The 21,444-nt window shown below is 39.7% G+C and overlaps 2 protein-coding genes across 3 annotated transcripts in view; one reads left to right on the top strand and one right to left on the bottom strand.

The window, feature by feature from the left end:
* The window catches only part of LOC140949864 (argininosuccinate lyase-like), an 18,160-nt gene extending 307 nt beyond the window's left edge, over positions 1–17,853 (bottom strand). Inside the window, exons 1-19 of one of the 2 annotated variants that reach the window (XM_073399006.1) lie at positions 17,700–17,853; positions 16,382–16,489; positions 15,514–15,600; positions 14,717–14,800; positions 13,791–13,847; positions 11,149–11,165; positions 10,378–10,458; positions 8,909–8,948; positions 8,779–8,816; positions 8,294–8,371; positions 7,456–7,508; positions 7,044–7,149; positions 6,302–6,373; positions 5,195–5,279; positions 5,036–5,062; positions 4,381–4,413; positions 2,937–3,020; positions 2,240–2,320; positions 1,375–1,481 (exon numbers count right to left, since the gene is read on the bottom strand). In XM_073399006.1, the coding sequence (XP_073255107.1) occupies positions 1,375–1,481; positions 2,240–2,320; positions 2,937–3,020; positions 4,381–4,413; positions 5,036–5,062; positions 5,195–5,279; positions 6,302–6,373; positions 7,044–7,149; positions 7,456–7,508; positions 8,294–8,371; positions 8,779–8,816; positions 8,909–8,948; positions 10,378–10,458; positions 11,149–11,165; positions 13,791–13,847; positions 14,717–14,800; positions 15,514–15,600; positions 16,382–16,489; positions 17,700–17,714 (1,253 nt within the window). In that variant the 5' untranslated portion in view covers positions 17,715–17,853. The remainder of the gene's footprint in view (positions 1–1,374; positions 1,482–2,239; positions 2,321–2,936; positions 3,021–4,380; positions 4,414–5,035; positions 5,063–5,194; positions 5,280–6,301; positions 6,374–7,043; positions 7,150–7,455; positions 7,509–8,293; positions 8,372–8,778; positions 8,817–8,908; positions 8,949–10,377; positions 10,459–11,148; positions 11,166–13,790; positions 13,848–14,716; positions 14,801–15,513; positions 15,601–16,381; positions 16,490–17,699) is intronic. The other variant, XM_073399007.1, reaches the window with a different exon arrangement.
* A 75-nt stretch (positions 17,854–17,928) lies between these two features.
* Positions 17,929–21,203, top strand: LOC140950566 (tRNA-specific adenosine deaminase 2-like). The gene is made up of 2 exons (XM_073399804.1): positions 17,929–17,985; positions 20,420–21,203. Exons 1-2 carry the CDS (start codon positions 17,929–17,931, stop codon positions 21,185–21,187), a joined length of 825 nt encoding a protein of 274 aa, XP_073255905.1. The 3' UTR covers positions 21,188–21,203.
* The last annotated feature ends 241 nt before the right edge of the window (positions 21,204–21,444 follow it).

Below are 21,444 nucleotides of genomic sequence, written 5' to 3'. Positions count from 1 at the left end.
TACTTAATAACATTGCCATTAATATTATGCGTTCGCCCTAATGAGATCCAAGGCGCATTTATCAGCGGTTTCGTAAATAATAGGGAGCCTTAGCAACGACGACGGAGACGGCAGCGAAAACGTCACTATTAAAAAGTTTTCGCGTTTTTTTCAAAGTTTTACGCGATTATTTCAACTCGTTTAAAATGTCAAATGCAAGTAAATTTCCCTGGAATTGATTTCTTGGAGACCGAACCCAAACAAAAAGTGTGCTGCACGTGCAGAATTGTTGTTCCGCTGAACAAACCTATTGATTTTTTCACGCCGTCGTTCCGTTGCCGCTGTGGTTGCTAAAGCTCCCTAATATGGCAAGACCTGGTCCAATCACGAAAAAACCATATGAAGGTGGTGAGTGGACGGGGCACACTGACTGGAACAATAAAAATAAAGAGCTCACATCATTTAAAATGGTAACTACTTCGTTTGTCTCCTCCCATTATGTTTCTTGTTCTCGAACATAGGGGTTTTCGTGCCTCGTGAATGAATAGCCTATTAAACTTGTTCCACTAAGGAATTCACATCAAGCACTTGATTAGCCTAAGTAGCTGGTGTAGTGCCTTTGTTGTGAGGCGGCCCCGTCGACAAAAAGCACTAACTAAACCGCTCTTATTTTTCCAACCACGCAGTTTAGCACTTAATTGAAACTATATCGCAAGATTCAAGAAATAAGGCAAAATATGATTGCGTGAACGAGCGCAAATGCGCGCGTCCTCTTTACCCTTAAAAAACGCTTGACTGAAAATTCATAAGGCACAAAATCACGCAGCTGCGATTTGAGTTAGCTCCTGCTTGATTTTTTTTGCTCAGTTGTCAAGCCCTATGCAAACTTTAGGTCAGGTTAAATGCCTTTAATATTAGGTAAGTTTAAATCAGTTTTGGACTCAAGGGTAATTGCAAAGGCTTTGATGAGGCGAGTTTGGCACAACTACATTCATTATAGGTCCATGAAACGTGTCTGAAGTTAAGTTGTTGGTTTTCTAATTTTATAGATATGTATTTCGATTATCCATTCAAAACTTTTTTATTTCAGCCGGACCATGTAACATAAAGAGGCAGTAATTAAACTATAAAATCTATGGAAGGACAATGCAATGCTATGTTCAAATAAATAGGTTATTCAAATTTGCCTGCAAGTAAGCTCTCCATTTGAGGAAGTCGCGAGAAATCACGCGAGAACCCCTCGCGTGCGGGTGCTGTCGAGGCTCGCTTCGCCTGCCATAATTGGAGAGCTTACTCGCAGGCTAGTTGACAAACAGGATCCTTTTTCTTTTCAGAATTCTTTCAATGATGTGTGCAATCTCAGTCACGTGAATTTACTTCATACGTAAAACACACCTGACTTCCTTCAAGTCCTCCAAAGTTAGTTCGTTCAAAGGACAGCTCTTCTTTTCCGCAGCATGAACCGCAGCTCCTGAAAGACTATGAGCTTCGCGAAAGGGAACCTGAAACAATACTGCAAACGTCTTAAAAGGATGTACTAAATTACAGTTAACAGAACGGTAAGAAACATTATAGTAACTGGGTTTTCAATTTTCTACGCTAGTGTTTTGGTATTGTCACAACCAATCAGTAGACAGCTGCGTTTTCCTGGGGCAGTGCAACTTATTTTCTTGCGCTTGCCGCCAGTTGCATTATGGGATTGGTTGGCATATTCAGAAAGAACAAGGTAAAATAAGACCCCTTTGCCAAAAATCAGCCTGGGGAAAAAATTAGTGAGGAGATAGAAGCACCGTTATATATGTTCTGATGACTCCATGCAAATCCTTCTGAAATTGGCTTGGATTGTGACGTTTACGATCGAGGAGCCCGTTTCTCGAAAGCCCTGGTAACTTTTTGGGCCCGTAATCAAATATTCAAATCAAAATATAGAAAATAAAAGCGCACGTCCTAGCTAACAAACCAGTCCATTTTGTTGTATCAACGGATGCAGAGTATAACATTGCTTATATCTCCCAACAATTTTGCACCAACAGATTCATTTTTAGCAAGTGGACATCCTTCATCTTGTTTTTTTTTTTCTGGATATACAAACGTAGCTCGTAAATTCATAAATTTAATTTTTGTCACCTCATCAATTCTCTTATCTATTGGTTTCACAACAATCATAATAAAACAGAAACTCTGTCCTTAGAGAGACTATTCAATTTTGCCACTCGAAGGTTGGGGTAAGCCGGAGTATCCCCCTAAAATATATACGTACCCCTTTTCGAGCAAGATAGTAGGCGAGGTCGGTAGCTAACATGTCCGGACTCAGAGCAGCTAACATGTTTTCCTTATGAATCTGATCAAAAGGACAAATAATTAGTGATGAATCGTATATAAGAGCAGTATGACATGATATCGCGCGCCAGGATGACTTACTGGGACCCGAACCCTAACCCCGCTCCTCCCCCCTCCCCCACAAAAAAGGGTAAATTAGAAAGATAAGTTTATTTCCAAATAAAAGAAACAAGAGAGCTTTTAAAATTGCCAGATGTGATCCAGAATCCTTTACACTTTTATCCCCAAATTAGAGACTACCAGTGGGCCATTTCCAAGTTCCAATTCTCACTTTCAAAACGAGGCTAAGTGCAAAAAGTTTCTTTGCTCGAGACTAAAAAATCAGTTTCATATCAATGGCTACGCACGCTTCACTCTTATTCTCGCTTTAAAACAGAAGCTTCGATTTACTTGGAAATGGCACATTCTTCTTAGTGGTCTCTATAAACTTACTAAGGCAATGGTGGGGTTAAACAGTTAAGAACAAGATAATTAATCCATCTTGATTAGTTCTACGCCTAATTCCTAAGAAGTCCCTGACTGTTTAAGTATCGCTTTTGCGAAAAAAAAAAGCTGAATGCTCATCACTTATCAGAGCGTCAACGATTGATACGGTAAACGAGAAAGCTCAAACTAACCTTTAAAGTGCTTAATGTTCCTGTAGCCACCTTTAGTAAGCCCCGCAGCGTGTCACAAACATCAAAAAGAGGCTCTTTATCTTCCTATAAGTAGTAAAAATACTCAAGTCTAAATACTCAAGTCTAAGTCTCATTTTGCTACCTAAAACTTTTCGTACGGAGATTTCGAGAAATGAAGTTTAGTGGGATTATTTAAATTGTTAAGGCCTGTTTCAAACGTCGTGCTACTGCCGTGCTAAGCTGGCTCGACTGTAGCTCGACTGCAGCATGACATTAGCACGACTTGGTTTCAAACGTCGAATTTAATTCACACAATGACAGTGGAATGGAACGGCTGTTGCTAAAAACAAACCACAAAAATAAAGAAACGGTTTAGCAAACTTTTAAATATATTCTAATGTATTTTTAATTCATGAATTGAGTTCGGCATGGCTGTAGCACGACGTTTGAAACCAAGTCGAGCTACTGCCGTGCTAAAGTCGAATTTAATTCGATCAATTGAGTTCGGCACGGCAATAGCACGACGTTTGAAACGGGCCTAAGCCAACGCGAAACATTGATAAGTAACTAACACCCCGCCTTAACCTCAAAAAAGCGTTCTTTCTGATCCACTTCAATCTCTACCATCCTCTACAACCTATTTCACCTGATAGTTTATGTTGATTGTCTCTAAGGTTTTTCTAACATGAACATAATTAACAGAGACAACAACTATGAGTACAAGCCCGGCTATGACAGAAACCAGGCGCCGCCGAGATGAAACCGAAAAGAGTTCCAATGTGAAGATCCTGAAAAAAAAACTTTTTAATTTGCTGTTGACACTTTATGGAGGTTTTCTTTTCCCTTGAAAGAGATTCTTTTATTTCAAATAGGCCACTTTCGAACTTCCGAGTTCCAAAAATCTCTCATTTTCAAAACGAGACTTGGTGCAAAACCTTTCTTGTAAAAATGAGTTTTATTTGCATGAGAATAAGAAATCATTCTCGTATCAATACCTTAGCGCTGAGCTTCGATTTAAAACAGAGGCTTGCAACAACTCGGAAATGGCGATTTCAAAGTGTCAGCCGTCTCTTCGCCCCACCCTCCCCACACCTCTCAAGGGGCGACAAGGCGAGAGAGACTCTCTTGCCTGGCCGCCAGTTGGTTAGGGGGTGGGGTGGGGGGTGAACGAAGAGACGGCTGATACTTCCTTCATTTAAAAGATATCACCCTGTCATAGTTAATAGAGTGGAATGGTTATGAAGCTCGTCAGACTGCAGCATCATTGTTTTTATCTTTGATGTTTGCAGCCTTTCATAACTACGTCTCCTCTACTAACTATGCCCTTATTTAGCTACTCCTTTGGTTACTATTGGTATCTCCTCTTCGGTTCAAATCAGCCACCGGAAAACAATTGTCCCAAACGGAGAGAAAAAGTAGCAACAAAAAATTATAATAACCTAACCTGCAGGTCTTTGTTGTATGTACTGGGTATACCCTTGATAAAAAATATATATATTAAAAATAACATCACTTGCATTTATTCACAGAAGCTCTAAATATATCAACACTTTCAAATAAAGAGAAAGTCACCTTAGAGCACGACGAAAGCAACAGATAAACTTGTGGATCACAAAGGGTCCATTGACCCCAAGCGCGCCCCAAGAGAAGCCATTTGTTGGAAATGAAAGTTGGGATTGCACGGAAATGAATAAAAAGGATTGGGGCAGTAAAATAATTGGAGCAAAACCGGCTAAAGGGGATGAGAAATAATTCAAAGTCAAAGTTATATAACCTTTATCCCATACACAGGATGCATGATAATGAGAAGCAAACGAGATCCCGCGCGCGCCTCAACCTAATCCCCAATCTTCTCTCATCCCAAAAAAAACAGTTAAATAGCCACTGGGTACGAGTCTGAATGAGAGGCTCGATCCTTAATATAGCCAGAACAAAAGATCCACGTGACGTAGAGATACAAATGACTAAATAACAATCACTATGACTGCTTATTTACTGGAATCCTTGTAATCCTCATCTCTGAAACGCGTAGACTTATTGGCGCCTTTTATAAAGAAGAAACTCTTCCATCGGGGCGAAATGTATTAAAATGTTTTTACCTTTAACGTCATCTGCATACCCGCGCACTGAAAGGAACAAGATGGAGACATATCAAAAACTTGTGGCCGCGTGGAAAAAACGACGAAAAATCTTTTGTTTTCGTATTAGAACCTTTCAAGTAGAAAACATTTAAGACTGTTTATCCTTCTTTCACTTACTCGACCAAATATTCTTCCCGACTTTCCTCGAATGAGCTCCAAACTGTCAGCGTTTTTCTTTTGTGGCATGAGGCTGCTTCCTGTGCTAAGATATCAACATAAAAGAACAGACAAAAAACCCTGCAATACTCGTCACATTAGTTGGGATAGTAGTGGTATTTTCTGCCCCCTTAATGTTGGTTTTGCGAGTTGGCATGTCAGAAGCAAAAAAAAAAATCAACACTGGGAGGGAAGGAGCACAACTTTTTGTCGAAATATGGGTACAGCATGGGCTGTCCCAACTTACTGTGACGAGGATTGTGGTTTTCACGGAAGTGAGGGGGTAAAAGGACCAAGAGATACCCCTATACACGGTCCACGGGTTTTAACTTATGACTGGGACCAGTAAGCGAAATCCGTTAGCACCTCTGGAAAGAACGCCTTGAAATCAGTAACGTAACCAAGAGTTAAGACTAATTTGTTGACAACTAAGAAAGACATAGCTATGCAAAGTCACGAAGTTAGAGACTTCTATATGTTCTTGCCCCCAACATACGTGTACAAACGTCTCTAAAATTTCGCGACTTTGTAGAGCAATATCTTAGTTCGCTTTGGACGTGTCACCTTCAAACTTGAAGTTACCAAAAATTTAAAAAGACCTTGAAAGGGCCCATAGAAACCCTGACTACCATGAAATCCCCTCGCCAATACTCAAACAGTTAACGCCCAACGTTCCGCTCTATCAAACTCTTTATTTTACCGCCACATAAAAAAAGTTACGACTTACGTCCGACTTGGTCTCACGCGGCTGACCCCAGATCTAAACTTTCTCTGACGGAGGGCTACAGCCCAGGCAAATAGTAAGCGCTATCATTTGTAGACCACTCAAGTTTTGCGGATGGGTATTTCATTAGAAATTTGCAGTTTGTTGCCTGAGAATATTGTAGAAAACGAAAATGTTTTCCTCTCAAAAGCATTTACACGAACGATTAAAATTGGATCGAACGGAAAAAATGGAAAGCAAAATGTGGCCTTTCGTGTAACAGCAACAAGTGAAGGTTACATATAACAGTGATAACGCAGGTTATCGTCAAGAAGTATCTACTTAGTAAAAAGATCATTTCCTACCTGTAAGCATCTGATAAAGAAATAAAACCAAACTCCTTTGTAGAATAAAGAATCATATCTTCTGCCCAGCGACTAAGAAAAAGAGGAAAACAAACTTTTAGAAAAAAAAAAAGATCTTCGACGACAATAGATGACTTCATGTGAAACTACCACAGTTGTCTCATTCAAGGAGAAAGGACGCAAGTATTGTGAAATAGCTGGTTAAGTTCTTTTGCGTTATGTGAATATGTTAATAAATAAATAAATAAATAGGAATGAGTGAATGATAATGACGAAGGCCAAGTTGATAGTAATGATGATGGTGACGATGAAGATGACGATGATGGTGATAATGATGATGATGATGACGATGACGATGACGATGACGATGACGATGACGATGACGATGACGATGACGATGATGATGATGATGATGATGATGATGATGATGATGCTGCTGCTGCAGCAGCTGGAGAAAACATACTTTTACGCCACACGCAAACAAAAGCTCAAGTCATCGTGGGTCAGGTTTAGACGTATTGAGTTCTAGCCAGTTGAAATAATCAGAACGAAAATCCGTAAATTCCCACAATGGACTACCAGTGGCTAACCTTCGCTGACACAAGCACAACATTAACAATTGAAACGCAACGCCAAACAGATACTCCATACTAACGAAAGGGGGATTGCTAAAGGCTCCGTAAGAAGAATTAGTAAATTGGACACTTTTCCGACGGTTTTTACAAGATAGATTAAAACAAACCTGAGATGTGTGGACAATAAGGAAGCCCAAAAGAGGAACTCGACGATGTAGTCTCTGTCCCCGACAGCGTCCATACTGTTCCCTGTAACACCTGAGAAACCTAACTCTGTGCAAAGATAAAGATAACATTTACTACCTGAACAGAACGTTAAAACAAAGCCCTTTACATGGAGGCTCCACTCGAAAGGAATACCACCTTCCCATCCCGGCCAAAGTCTTTGCCCAAAGCTATAAACGGAAAAGTGAGCTCGGGGAAAAAAGTACACTTTTCCCTGGATTTTTTTTAACATAACTTTCCAGAAAGTGCCAGACAACATGTAAGAAATGTCATTTAGGGCGCAGCCTCGCAAAATAAATTTAAGCTATTTGTAGATATTAGCGTTACCGGATCAACAGAGACTTTAGATCCTACCTTTGGCAAGAAACTGTCGGTCAATACCAAAAGGATTTCCCGCAATGGCACCACTGAAAGTAAGTCGGACGCAAATGATTCAGTAAAAAGTTTAATTTACAGTAACTGTGAGATTTTTTGAAAAAAACGCGCGTTAACTGAATCTGAGTTAACTGGCTCAGTTATAAGGTAGAGAGAGTCCCGAAGGTACCTTTTCCTCCCTTCTCTCCCCAGGTTCCTTTCGGCTCATTCACTACCTCCGTGTCGCAGCCTGTCCGCACAGATTGTCCACTGAGCGATTGAAAAGGGACAGTGAACTAACAGGGAGGGAGGGGGCTGGAAGTTTCATGTTACAGAAAACTGAAGCACAGGATAAGCGCTGCATGGACGAATCTCAGAGCCCAATAATAGGGACTTTAAGATCCAACGACGCGGTCGGCAACGAGGACGTCAAAACAACAATAGGTTTAATAAGCTGAAAGCAAAACAACAACTTTGCACGTGCATCACGCTTTTTTGTACATTTCTTTGCCCGTTTTTGCACGACTACGACGTGAAAATGCCTAATATAACTTCGCGTTTTATGGAGTACGTAAACAAGCAACGACGAAATTTTGTTTCTCTTTCTGTACCTGGATATGGTCCCTAAGAATTCAACTCCAGGAGGGTTCGCCTATATTTGACAAAGTAACTGGGTACGAACAATTGCGATAAAGACTGAAAGAACGCAAATTCACTTTTTAAGCGACGTTCTCGTTGCCGTTACGTCGTTGGATCTTAAAGTCTCTAATAATATATGTAGCGGAAGTTTTGACAAAACTTAACGTTAAGCTCATACTCTCCACGGTAACCTCCTTACCTTCCCAAAGGATTAACGTCGACTCTGTTTGATAGTTCCCTCAGTCTTTCAGCGTCTCTCTTTAGTGCCCAGGTATAGCTACATTAAAACGCGTCAGAAATTTCGGAACATCAATAACAGATGTATGGCACGTATTAACTAACAAAGAAGTTGGAATTTTTTACTACAACCTAACTTTTATAGGCTGCAAATTAGTATATACACGTATTTATCTGCTTATTCATCGATTTACCGATCATTGCGAAAAAGAGAAAAAATAGGCGAGACGCCGAACAGAGCTGTAGCTTGAACATACTGACGAGGTTCCCTAGAGAGAGAATCAGTGAAACGGTTTAGAGCTGATTCCAGCATGTGACATTTCCCTTGGTATTCCTTTTTCATTTTTGTATTTTAGATTAAGCCACTGTTGTTCAAAAAACCGGTTCTGATGGAAAACTTTAATTTGATTATAAATACGACTAAAATTTAAACGTTATGCTACTTACCTTAATAACCAATGACTCCATCTAATCGGTTGAGCCCGCTGAAAAGAACACATACAAAAATGCGATCAAGTAGTTGCAAGAAAGTTGTATAATTTTTGAAAAAACAAAAAGAACAACATCCTTTCTGTACCTGCATATGGGTGTATCCCGGCATTAAGACATCCATCTCTCTAAGAATAACACACAAAAAAAGAAAGTTGGTCGGGAAAAGCGTTAATGGGGTTGAGAAATGTCGGCTGTTTTCTCAGGTTATCAAATAATTTGAAACAAATTTAACAGAACAGGATCAAAGAATCCAACTGGCAAGAGGTAGCTAGTCGCCCTCGCTGCCATTTTGTCTCGTCACGCAACGCACGCTTCTCCCCCAACAAACGGCTGCTAACATTCGAACCACATTCATTTCCCGATTTGAACCAATCAAAGCTACTGTTCTATTTTCTGAAACTGTTTCGCACCAAATTATCCTTTCACATGCCGTCCAATCATAACTTGTATTAGGAGCCATGGGCTCTTGCTTGCATTCTATCGTATCACATGTGGTGTCGAGTTGTCTTTTTGTTGGGTAGCCTGCGTAGCAAGCGTTTCCGCGCGGTTTTGGAGCAAAAAACGAGGAACAAGAGTCAGACCGCGTTCTTCGGTCTTTCTTCTCTCCGAAACCACACGGAAACGCTTGCCACACAGGCTAATTGTTGGGGAGAAGCGTCGCGTGCGAGTCAAAAACGACTGCGTGGAGGAGGTAGCCAGCGTAGCAGGCGCCGGTTATTAGGGAGCTTAAGCAACGACGACGACGACGTCAACGAGAACGGCAAAAAAGCAAAAGGTTTAGATTGGCAAAACAACAACATGAAATGAAAATGCTTAGTTTCACGTTCTGTAGAGGACGTGAACACAAGATAATGCCTTTCTTTTTCTTTTCCTGAACTTCGACAAAGTCTTTTAGAATTCAGCTCCAGAAAAATCTGCCAACATTTGACGAATCGAACGTGATGGCCTGTTCCCGCTTGGAACGCGTTGTCTCCTGTTTCCGTACGTGCTGATTCCGTTGCTGTGTTCCATACAAGTATTTGTAATAATTTTATGTTTGGACGATTTTAATTTTTATTTATTTATTTATTCACTTTTTCATATGACTTGTAATTTCTCTTGTATGTATTTTATAGTTATTTGTTTTTATTTTGTTGATTTATCTCGCTGTCAATGTCATGAGCTTCCGTGCACTGACCGTACATTGCCATATTAGCTTGCTAGAGGCAATTATTTCAATTAAAGAATAAAGATTAAGATTAAAAAGATGGAATAAGCGCGATCATAAAGTTTTAAGCCGCAAGAATTCACCCTTGAAGTGACGTTTTCGTAGTCGTCGCCGTCTTTGTCGCTCAAGCTCCCGATTTAAGGGCGAGGGGAACCGGAGCCTGCTGCGCAGGCTGGGCAGATGGTAACCAGCTGGCTATTTACAAGTATGCCTAAGGATTTTAACTCGTGACTACCGGTAACAAATACAGCTACTGCTCGGAAACCGCCGGACCGTTGACCACACGGCCACGCTGCCTGCCTAGTATATTGTGGAATCCCTAGCCGGCTTTTAAATGCTATACTCACACTTTGGCTCTTGTGATAAAGGTCTTGATCAACTCAAGCAACAGCGAATGAAGAATTGTAATTTCATTCTTTAGCCATAACCTGCGATAATAAAAATAGTCGTCAGAGAAGCAAGAAGAAGCAGGGGAGAAGATGCTGAGAAGTTCGAACTGGTTAAGGGGCGATTTTGCACTCGCTTGGTGACAGTAACCGTAATTGAAACCCTTTTTTTCTGAGGATACCCCAGGCTTCTGAGTCCCAACACGGACAAACGGCACTCGTCCATGGGTCTTACTGAGGGGATGGTATTGATATGCCCACGCGTAATTTGCTAACCGTATCGCGTAGTTGTTTAGTGTGAAAAGTGCAACCAAAACGCTTAATTTAAAGCTAGTGAAACCGCTTAAAATTGTACGCATGTAGACAAAGCTGCGGCTGGATGTCGTTACTTGTCCATAAGTCGTCTTATGCTTACATAAGATCAAACTAAGCATTTTGAAACGTAGATTCTTTACAATATTGTTATCTATTTGCTCTTTTGCTTTTCAAACCTAAGCAAGCCCTCTACCCTCCCCCCTAAAAATGAACTTACGCTTGTACAATTTATTTGTGCTTCGCACTGCGCCGGCGCATCTACTTGACTGGACAATTAACAAGGCACACTTCCTTTTACGACGGGTAAATACATTTTTCTTCTTTGAACTAGATCAATGCATGGTGTCTTTTTTTACACGGAAGTCCATTAATGCCCACCATGATCGAACAAATATGCGTCACAAAAGCTAAACTTACCTTGCATCTACTTGTGCCTGGGAAAAGTAAACAAAAAAATAAATCAAAGATTAAATGTAAAAATTAAGATTTCAGATTGCTAGCACCGGAGATTTTTATACCAGTCCTACCCACAACAAATATCAGGATATCTTTGAGATATTTAAAAGTTTCCAGGAAAATTGGAAAATGTGGAGATAATTTCAAATTTCGGGGGGGTTTTCATTATGCTTGGAAAACTTTATGAGATATCTAAAGATATTTTGAGAATTTCTCGAAAAAAATTTGGGCCATTCTAATACGTGACATTTGCAGTTATGGCAAATTTTTCTGGACTTCGCGCAGCGTTTTTGACACGGGAGTGGTTAAGATAACTGGTTTCCAACGCTTGGCCAAGTTACGTTTCCCTACACTTGGCTTAAATTGGTAAATTTCCCATGCTTGGCGAGGGTACCTGCTATTAGTGTACCCGCGCTTTGCCTACGAACAAGCTCTCTCAAGGGCCCACGCTTGGCAAGGGAAACACGTTGTTACCTCATGATCTAATTGATTCATTTGCTTGTTTGCCTCTGACTCTTCCCACAGTCATCTCTTATGATTTGTATATGCAAGGGTAGATATCTGCGGAAGACTAGGTCGGCAACGCAATTTAACTTTAGCGGATCACGACAGTCACACATCTCAAGAGGGATTACGGTCAAGTCGCCCGAAAGTCATCTCGCCCGAAGTCATGTCGCTCGAAACCAGAGTCATGTCGCCCGAAATTTATAGTCATGTCACCCGATATTTTGAGTCATGTCGCCCGAAATTTCATAATGCTCAAAAAGATTCTAAAATTGCTAGTCAGAGTGAAATGTGAAACTATGAAACTCAGGTTGTTCGTTTCGCTGTCGTTTTCATGGAGATAGTAAACCTAAAATAAAGCACTAAATTAAAAAAACTAGTAATATCAGTTACAGTATGATTCTCACTGTTGTTTTTATCTGTTGAAGTATTCTGTTTTGAAAGAAGGTCGACATCACTACGATTGGAACGTTGGAAAAGGCCGCCATCTTGACTACAGCACGTGCTCAAGAGTCATCACATGACTGCTAAGCAAGATTGTGACGTTGCGGTAAATTCAGACGCGTATTAATACAAACATATTTATTGCTAGCAACTAAACCTACTTACACGCGAGGACGAGTGGGTTGTCCAAGTGACACCCGCCCCTTGAAAACAAATTCAAATGCCAACTTAAGGTAAGTTCGTGATAAAAAGAAATACTTATTACACGCGGGGACGTGTGCCGGGGTCGTCCAAATGACGCCCGCCCCTTAAAAAACAATCACATACCTAGTACTACTTAAGTAATATTTGTAGTAAGCAATATCCCTAACCAGCGTAAAAATTAGCTAGATCCTATATCGGACTTTTATTTCGTAATGAAATAAACTATTCCTTTTAAACTAGAACAATAATAAATTATCAGTTTCCCAAACACGAGCGATAAACTATAATAAACTATAATAATAATAATAATGAGCTCTAAACTAGCGCGATCCTATATATCGTGATAGAATAAACTATTTTTTTTAAACTATAATAATAATATCATTACTTTTCTGAACGCGAGCGAAAACTAAAGAAAGCTAATCAGTACGAACTAGTCCATGGGCTAAGTGAGAGCATGCTTCAAGGAGTCGCCTACTTGTCATCCAGGACGAAATCTAGGTCGACTGGATCTTCTGGCCTTTGACGTTGCCGCAGTCTGTTTGCCCGTCTGGCAATGTAACTGGGTTTGGGAAGGGCATCACACGGGGCGGAGTTGAGTTCATCTAAGAGCACCTGTAAATGGAATGAGAAAGAAAACACAAAGTAAGATTCACCTTCCTTATACTTATGTTGAATAGGTTATTTGTTTGGCATTCTCACCTCTTGGACGATTGCAGAGGCCGGCTTGAAAACATCCTGTAACGCCTGCCAATAGGTGGTCTCTTTCCCGCGCTCTTTAACATTGTAGGTGAAGCCCATTGAGTCAATCAGCTTCTTTTTTCGATGGATGGTCCCATCATCTATTATTCGGTAGGTCAACTGCTCTGGGACCGGGTCGACGGAATGGATAGTTGGCTCGGCTAATGATTCTTCTTCTAACACAGTTGGTAGAGTGAACATTTTACGAGTTTATTCCTTGCGATTTACTATAAGATGTTACTTTTCTTCAAGTTTATACACTCGATAAAATTGCGGGCGACATAATTACAAGAATCTTTAGTGTAGAATGAGCACCTTAGTCTTTACTGTAGAATGAGCGGCTTAGTTCATAGCAACGAACAACGAACAACACTGAAATGAACAGTGAATGAACAGCTATGTTGGAGTCTTTGTTTAACTTCATATTTGAATAGGTTAGCGAGTGAATATTTGACGAGTTTATTCCTTGCGATTTAAGTTTTTACTTTTCTTCAAGTTTATACACTCGATAGAAATTGCGGGCGACATGACTATGTATTTCGGGCGACATGACTATGTATTTCGGGCGACATAACTATGGTTTCGGGCGATATGACTTCGGGCGAGATGACTTTCGGGCGACTTGACCGGTTACCTCTCAAGAGACACCAACTTGAAGCAAACAGTCATATAATATTTTAATTGGTTTGCAAATTCAGCTACCTAAATACCTGATCATTTCTACTCCTTCCAGTATGAAGTTTACCACCAACATTTCCTACAATTTCCTGTGCAAAAAAATTTAAATCATGAATTATTGAACAACAGATACACATGGCAGTCGGAGAAAGCTTGTATTAGCATCTTATTAAAAGCAAAAGGCTTATCATTTGAATTGCATAGATTAGAGGACAACTGATCTGCCCTCTTACATGTACATTATACGGCATCAACATGTTAACAGGACCTTCAGTCGTCAGCATACAAAAAAGCAACTGGCAGCTGCTCTCAGTCCATTTATGAGCCCACAGCAACCAACCCAGCCCATGATAAGACTGACATGTGTAATGAGGAACACCACACCACTCACCACCTCACCACCGTTCTTTTCAGTACCCTTCGCATTGACTAATGAAAGAGGGATGAAGGAGACAAGACCAATGGCTTAACATCACCCCCCAATGATGTAATCATCTGAACTGAGACAAGATCCTAAATCACAGCTAGTGTTATTTAAAGGCCCTGGGTAGCGGTTCAGTTGGCGTTTGAATCCGCAACTTCCCACTCGACAGACCAGCACTAATCCAACTAAGCTTGCCGGAAGAAAAAGCCCTAAAAAGATTATCATTTACTTTATAACACAGGGGCTAATATACAGTACAATGTGAAGGAGGTTTTTTGGTAAGGGCAGGCCATTTATCAGTTACCTTCAAATAAATCTAAAATTTCAGTTTGACAAAGTACCACAGTAAAAAAAAAACATACAAAACCATGTAAAAGTACAAATGTTTTCCTATCAAGAATAAAGTTAAATCATTTAAATTGTCACATCAAAGAAATCAGCCAAACTCAAAAACAGAAACTTCATCATTACAAAGTCTCCATAATAATGGAACCAACAACCCTCTAGTGGGATTAATTAATGGACTAAAAGTACCTTTAATCTCCTCTCATTTGCTGTATGAATATCTTCATCTGATGGTTGAAGGACAAAATTACCACTTGCCCACTCTTCTTTAACCTATGAATAACAAACAAGGTTTACACTTAAACAGAACCATAATTATGTACTTAATCTGTCAATGGTTCAGCCGGTTTAAGGACAAGGGGGGGGGGGGGGGGTTATGCACTCCAAAAAGTTTTATACAGGGAGGCTCCACCCCGAGGTCTAACCCCTTACCTTCATGTACAGAAACTTTTTTTTTTGTCCAAATGGTACCCCTTTCACGTACCTAGATTAGGATGTTTCATCCCTTTTAACTGCTGTAAAGGCACTGTCTTAATTCCCACCCCTCATATACACTGTCTCTTCAACTGGTCAAATCCCTAGTAGACCTTTTCATTTACCTGAAGCCTAAAAAAGGTACCCCTTTCAGGTGGAGCCTCCCAGTATAGGCCATTATAGGCCATACCGCCCCCCCCCCCGCTGGGACAACTCTAATACCCAAAAATGTTCATAGGATTAGCACAAAATAAACAGAATATTCTCTGCAAAAACAGTCAAATTAGCAGCCAGTGTATACTTCCTAATTAAATTAAAGTGAAAGACCTAGAATCCTGAGTCATCCCACCAGATCCTGTACCCTCCAAGATTGCCTTATTATTGTTACAACCACCATACATACAATTTGTCCAACCAGACTGTGCAGTGTATTATTTTGTTAGAGTATTACATGTATAATGTACACCTTAAATGCAGATAGAGTTGAAAAAGAATACAATGTACAAACCGACCTGTTGTAATCCTCGCAAGATTTCTGTCATTTCTTCACTGGTGACTAAACCAACCTTTTGTATTGCCTTGACATATGCTTCACTTCCCTTTTACAAGAAGCATTCACTAATTATTTTGAATAAATACACTTTGTACAATTATATGTCACAGATTAATCAAATACAACTTACAATACTGAACAGGCCTTTTAACAGAGTCATGGTTCATACAGAATTTTGGGGGAAAAAATCAAGGACTTTTCAAGGACTCCTTTTCCCTGTCATTTGACATAGAATGACATGAAGTAAAGACCTTTCAAATTCATAGGTTTGCTTATTGCAATACTTTCCCTCAGGAAGTTTTAAAAAACAGAAAATGAACTATGCCAGGAACATTGAAATCATAAGAAAACACACTTTCATGATCACCAAGAAAATTTGCATCCTCCTGTGCTTTCAATGTTTCCTTTGCGCTAGGCACTTTTTTTAACAGGTTATTTTTATTCAAAGAACTTTAAAAAATATTCAAGGACTTCTTTGGAAACTTAAAGGACTTTTCAAGGATACCCCACAATTTTTCAATTTTCAAGGGTGGGTGAAAAACACTATCCGCTGTTTTAGTACATACTAATAACATTTCTCCCTCTTTTTTTTCTAAGGCTTTTAACTGTCCAATTTGACCTCTAAGATAGCAAGCTCCTAGTAATCAGACAGATCAAGTTTTTTAGACAGTTTTGAAGTTAAAATTAAAATAGCAAATATAAAACAATAAATATAGGCCGTTAAGAACCAATCATAATTTTAAGCAATTTGCTACTGACACAATTTTTGTGATCATTGACCATTCAAGACTCAGGATAAAGCTTTTAACAATATGTACTACAGATACCGTTATGTCTTCCTTCCACATTCTTTTATCAAAACCAATGGATGCATTAAACTTTTCCATCTCTGGATCGACTTTACCAGAAAATCGTCCACCCCAAAGCTTGTTTCCCTGTATCAAATTAAGATATTGTGTTAAAGATATTCATTTGTTAATGATAATAATCAAAGGATCTTGGCCAACTTCTATTTTGTGGAAACACAGGCAAGATAGGCCTATTTTTCTGCTTGCGTAGCCAGTCGGAATACTAAGCTTGCTTCAACTTGTCTGCTTGTGGAGCCAGCCATGTAATAAACAGCATGCAAAGAAAGTAGTGTCCAATAGCCCGGGGCTAGTGGATTTTGCTACCGGGCTAGTGAATTCTGTTTTTAACTTGCCTGATGGGCAGGTTATGTTTTTTGAGGAATTTGAATAACAGAAGAACTGTGAAATCAATTCTTCTCGTCAAAAATCTTTTGGGGCTAGTTGAAATGACGACAGGGCTAGTAAATGCTAGCTTCAGCTTGCCCGAAAGGCAAGCTGTAAAAATGATTTTCTTTGCACACTGATAAATTACTGTTAGCTACATATATTTCTAATCTTGAACAAATAATGCAAGGTTAAGGACCACTTGGATCAAAAGTAAGTTCTAGAGCCATAAAGAACTAAATTGCCGTACGCATTTGAACTGTAAACATTCAGATTGAAGAATAATAATTGTAATAGGACTGCGTGGGGAACACTTCCGGGAGTAAAAGGCCAATGATGAAGTCAATTATTGATTTATTCATACAGGAAGAGGAGGGGAGGGGTGAAACCATGGTGAGGTCGTACCCAGTTTAGTATGTAGCCATTGCAAGCAGAGGTTCATTTATCTTCCTAAAATAGTGGGTAGCAGGTGTAACAGGGGAAATCAACTATTCTCCCTACAGTGCATGGCTCCAACCTGCACCCTCCCCCTGCCAGACCCACCTACACTGCTCCTAGCCAGAAGTGTGGATCTTTATAGGGAAAACATTATGAATTAAACTGTGTCTGATTGCCTATTTGAATCTCTTGCAGTTCTCTGGATCACCAAATTTACTGGTTTAGGCATAATAGTTAGTAGGAATCTCTTACATGTTATAAATAAAACCGTTATAATAAATACAGTCATGTAAAAAGGGTTCTGTACTGTTGCTAGCAAAAACACTGTTAGCGCATTAAAATCCTGGATGGTACTTCATTAGCTTTAACTCTCTTTGCATCTAATTTTGACTCATTCTTTCACGTGGTAGTCCATTCAACCAAAATCAGCTGATTTACAGATTAAGTATGAAATCTACTCAACAGAAGAACGAACCTCTTCAGTTGCCATTGCAGTTGAGCGGTTAAATCCCTAAAGGATTTATGGAGGAGTCGTGGTACAATATTCTAAGTTTATCTTTCCCAGAAATAAAGGAAGAGCATGCCCTCAAACAACAAGGAACTACATCCACAAGACAGAAGTCGCGCGTGTTTCGAAGCAAGGCTAGGCTACCCAGCTCTCTTTCCCAAACAGTGAGGTACTGGGACAGAAGATTAAAAACAAGATGGCGGAGATGGCGGACGAAGCCGACGAAACGTGGATGAAAAAAGCTATAGGATTGGTAGGAAACAATCATCTTTGTACCAATTTACTAAAAATAAGTGTTTCGCAAACCCTCGCGAGACTCGATGTGCCACTCAAGTTAACCCCTGACAGTCTCGTTAGTTGGATGGGTTTTGGAAACTCTTAATTCTTCCAGTTTGTGATCCCTTTAGTGATTTTTTCTTCGTATTCGCTATAAATAGCTCTATTAATGAAAATCCGAGCTTTGAGGAGTTCTTAGTTAAATGTCGTACCTATGCAATAATGGGCCATTTCCAAGCACAGGGAACCCACACAAACTGTGTGACCGTTGTAATGTTTAAATTTAGAGGAAATGTATCATGTATCGAGAAGGTTCATATTATCGTAACATAATGCGATGAATTTTTATATATATGATGCATTCCGTGGGAGGGAAACAGAGCAAAATGAACAGCGGTGTACTTTCCAGTCAACGAACAATCACATCAAGTAAGTTTAGCTTCTTAGAGTTATGGTAAACACGATTGATCGATCAACGTTCACTTTACACGTTTACAAACCTACCATGCTTTGATAGAGACTTTCTGTATTATGGATGTTTTATGGATGGGTATTGTTTGTGGTCATCCAAATATCAGAAAGGAGCAAGTGGTGTGACTGTTACAGGCCGGCACACGAAAATTTAGGAACAGCTCGATCGAGCTTCAGTTGCTGAATTACTCTACTCTTTGGAATCTGTACGATGGGAATTTGTTGGTGAAAATCGGCTCAGAGCTGGACCGGTTTAGCACTAGGGGTCGCCGAGTTTTCCTCCCTTGTCTCTCTACTATATGCTTAGGTAAACGTTGAATGCAAAGCGCTTCAAATTATTTCCAGCTGCAAGAATGGCAATACACAACATTTCAGATAAAAAGACATTTATTTTGATCTCATAATAATATATAAAAATTCATCGCATTATGTTATAATATTATTTAAATATGAACCTTTTCGATCTTCCCGTACATTTTCTCTAAATTTAAACATTACAACCCCACTCATTCGTTAACGGAATTAACCAGACAAATCACTCCACCAACTAAGAACTGCTATGCACCACCACCCATAGAATCAAGAAAGAGCTCTCAGTCTGTTGTGTGGGTGCCCTGTGTTTCCGAGTTGCCCCAAGCCCCTGTTTCAAAGTGAGGCTAAGTGCAAAGCTATTGATATGAAAATAATTTTCTGTTCTTATGCAAATTAAAATCATTTTCTCTAAAAGGGTTTTGCACTAAGCCTCGTGTTGAAAGTTGGAGTCACTGGAACTCAGAAATGGCATATTCAGGTTTATCTCTAATTTGTTGTCTGTTGACACAAATGAAAGAAAAATGCCACTTCTTTGCCCTCTGCCATACTGATATCCAGGGAAGGGGTGGGGGTACTCAACTAAGTTTTATACTGGGAGGTCCCACCCTGACATCCAAACCTATACCCTTTTTTATATAGTTGAACCTCTCTACAACCTTGGGGACAGAAGGAAGTTAGTGGCCAGTGGAGTCTTTGTTTAACTTAGTATTTGCATAGGTTAGCGAGTGAAAATTTTAAGAGTTTATTCCTTGCGATTTACTTAAGATGTTATGGTATATAGAAGTGAATGACCAGCGATACTTTTCTTCGAGTTTATACACTCGATAAAATTACGGGCGACATAATTACTAGAATCTTTACTTTAGTATGAGCGGCTTAGTCTTTACTGTAGAATGAGCGGCTTAGTTTATTCCTTGCAATTTACTTAAGATGTTACTTTTCTTCAAGTTTATACACTCGATAAAATTGCGGGCGACATGACTTAGGATTTCGGGCGACATGACTATGTATTTCAGGCGACATGACTCTGGTTCTGGGCGATATGACTTCAGGCGAGATGACTTTCGGGCGACTTGACCAGTTACCGGCCATTATAGAGAGATGGCTGTTGTGAGAGGTTGCAACAAGACTGAATGTGTGGATTTTTCACCAAAAAAATAGCTGTTGCGGGGAGGTGGCCTTTAGTGGAGGTTCGACTGTACCTTTTTTGACAGAAAAGGCACCCTTTTGTATACTTGTCATTGACAAGACGGTACCCATTTCACATACCTTGTTTAGAACTTTACATCCCTTTTAACTGCTGTAAATGCACTTTCCTTTAAATATGAATAAATCACAAAACTAGACATTTTACTGACATTTTTATAGCCATAAAATCCTTTTGTGGCCCTTTTAGGTCATTACAGAATGAAATGACAGATTTCACAACCCTTTCATAACTTTAACTAGTGAAATCCCTACACTTTCATATACCTGAAGCCTTAAAATGTTACCCCTTTTGGGTGGAGTCATCCCTAAAAGGCCATTATGGGAAGTAACCCCCCATCCCCCCCCCTTCCCCCAAGGACACTGATATCAACTGAGAGACTGTAGATGATTAGTGGGTCTTTACTGAATTTTTCCTAAAGGCCAGAGATGCTCTTGAACAAGGAGAAGTACCTGTGGGCTGTGTGATAGTGTATCAGAACCAAGTTATTGGTACAGGAAGAAACCAAGTCAATGAAACAAAGAATGCCACAAGACATGCAGAATTAGTGGCCATTGATCAAGTAAAGACTTGGTGTATGTCAAAGTGTCTTAGTTTTGAAGATGTGTTGCTTGACTGCTGTCTTTACGTGACTGTTGAACCCTGTATTATGTGCGCTGGAGCACTGAGATTTGTGGGAATTCCAAGAGTAGTATTTGGATGTGCTAATGAACGATTTGGTGGATGTGGTTCAATCCTGAACATCCACACCGATGATTATTCCAAGGATATATGTCAAAATTTTGTACAAGAAGACATTTCACCAAGAGGGGAAACGGCACAATGTAGTAAATGTAATGTGGAATCTCTTCAAAGATTTTCCAGTGTCAGTGGTAAGGAGAAATTAATGGACCAGGCCTCGTGCAAGAATAAAACTGATGTTACACCTGACTTTGCTCAAGAGAGGCTTTCTAATCCCATAAATCATGTGAACGATATCCAAAAAGAAAACTCACTTCAAGTCGGTTATGATGAGTCAGAAAAGCCACATGAGTGCATTTGTAAAGTCCCATCAAGCAAGATTGGAAAGCCATTTGAATGTGTTCCCTTCATTTTAGCCAACACAGCTGTCCACTTATTAAAAGAGTTTTATAAAGGAGAAAACCCCAATGCACCCGTACCTAAAGTAAAAACAAAACGGCAGAAATAAAGCCTTTGTTTGCTTATCCTCTTGTATTTTACTGTAGTGTAAGTGGATGTTCCATTACGTAGGGACCTGAAGAAATGTTAAAGGTTATAAATAACATTTAAAACAAAACCATGGAGTTAGCACATAGGGAAATTAAGCGGTGGTTTCAAAGGAGAAACTTTTCATAACCGGAACTTAATTGCAAAATTGGCCTACTCAACTTAGCTACATGTAGATGATACAGTGTTTTACTGGTAACAGACGGTATTTTATGGTGA

Source organism: Porites lutea, chromosome 10, assembly GCF_958299795.1.
Source record: "Porites lutea chromosome 10, jaPorLute2.1, whole genome shotgun sequence".
NCBI lineage: Eukaryota > Metazoa > Cnidaria > Anthozoa > Scleractinia > Poritidae > Porites > Porites lutea.
This window is presented reverse-complemented; position numbering and strand designations above follow the sequence as displayed.

Excerpts from the sequence above, each read along its gene's own strand:
- LOC140950566 (XM_073399804.1), top strand. The coding sequence starts at position 17,929 with ATGGCGGAGATGGCGGACGAAGCCGACGAAACGTGGATGAAAAAAGCT. Across the intron at positions 17,986-20,419 it reads TGAAAAAAGCTATAGGATTG|GCCAGAGATGCTCTTGAACA; the intron begins GTAGGAAACAAT and ends TTTTTCCTAAAG.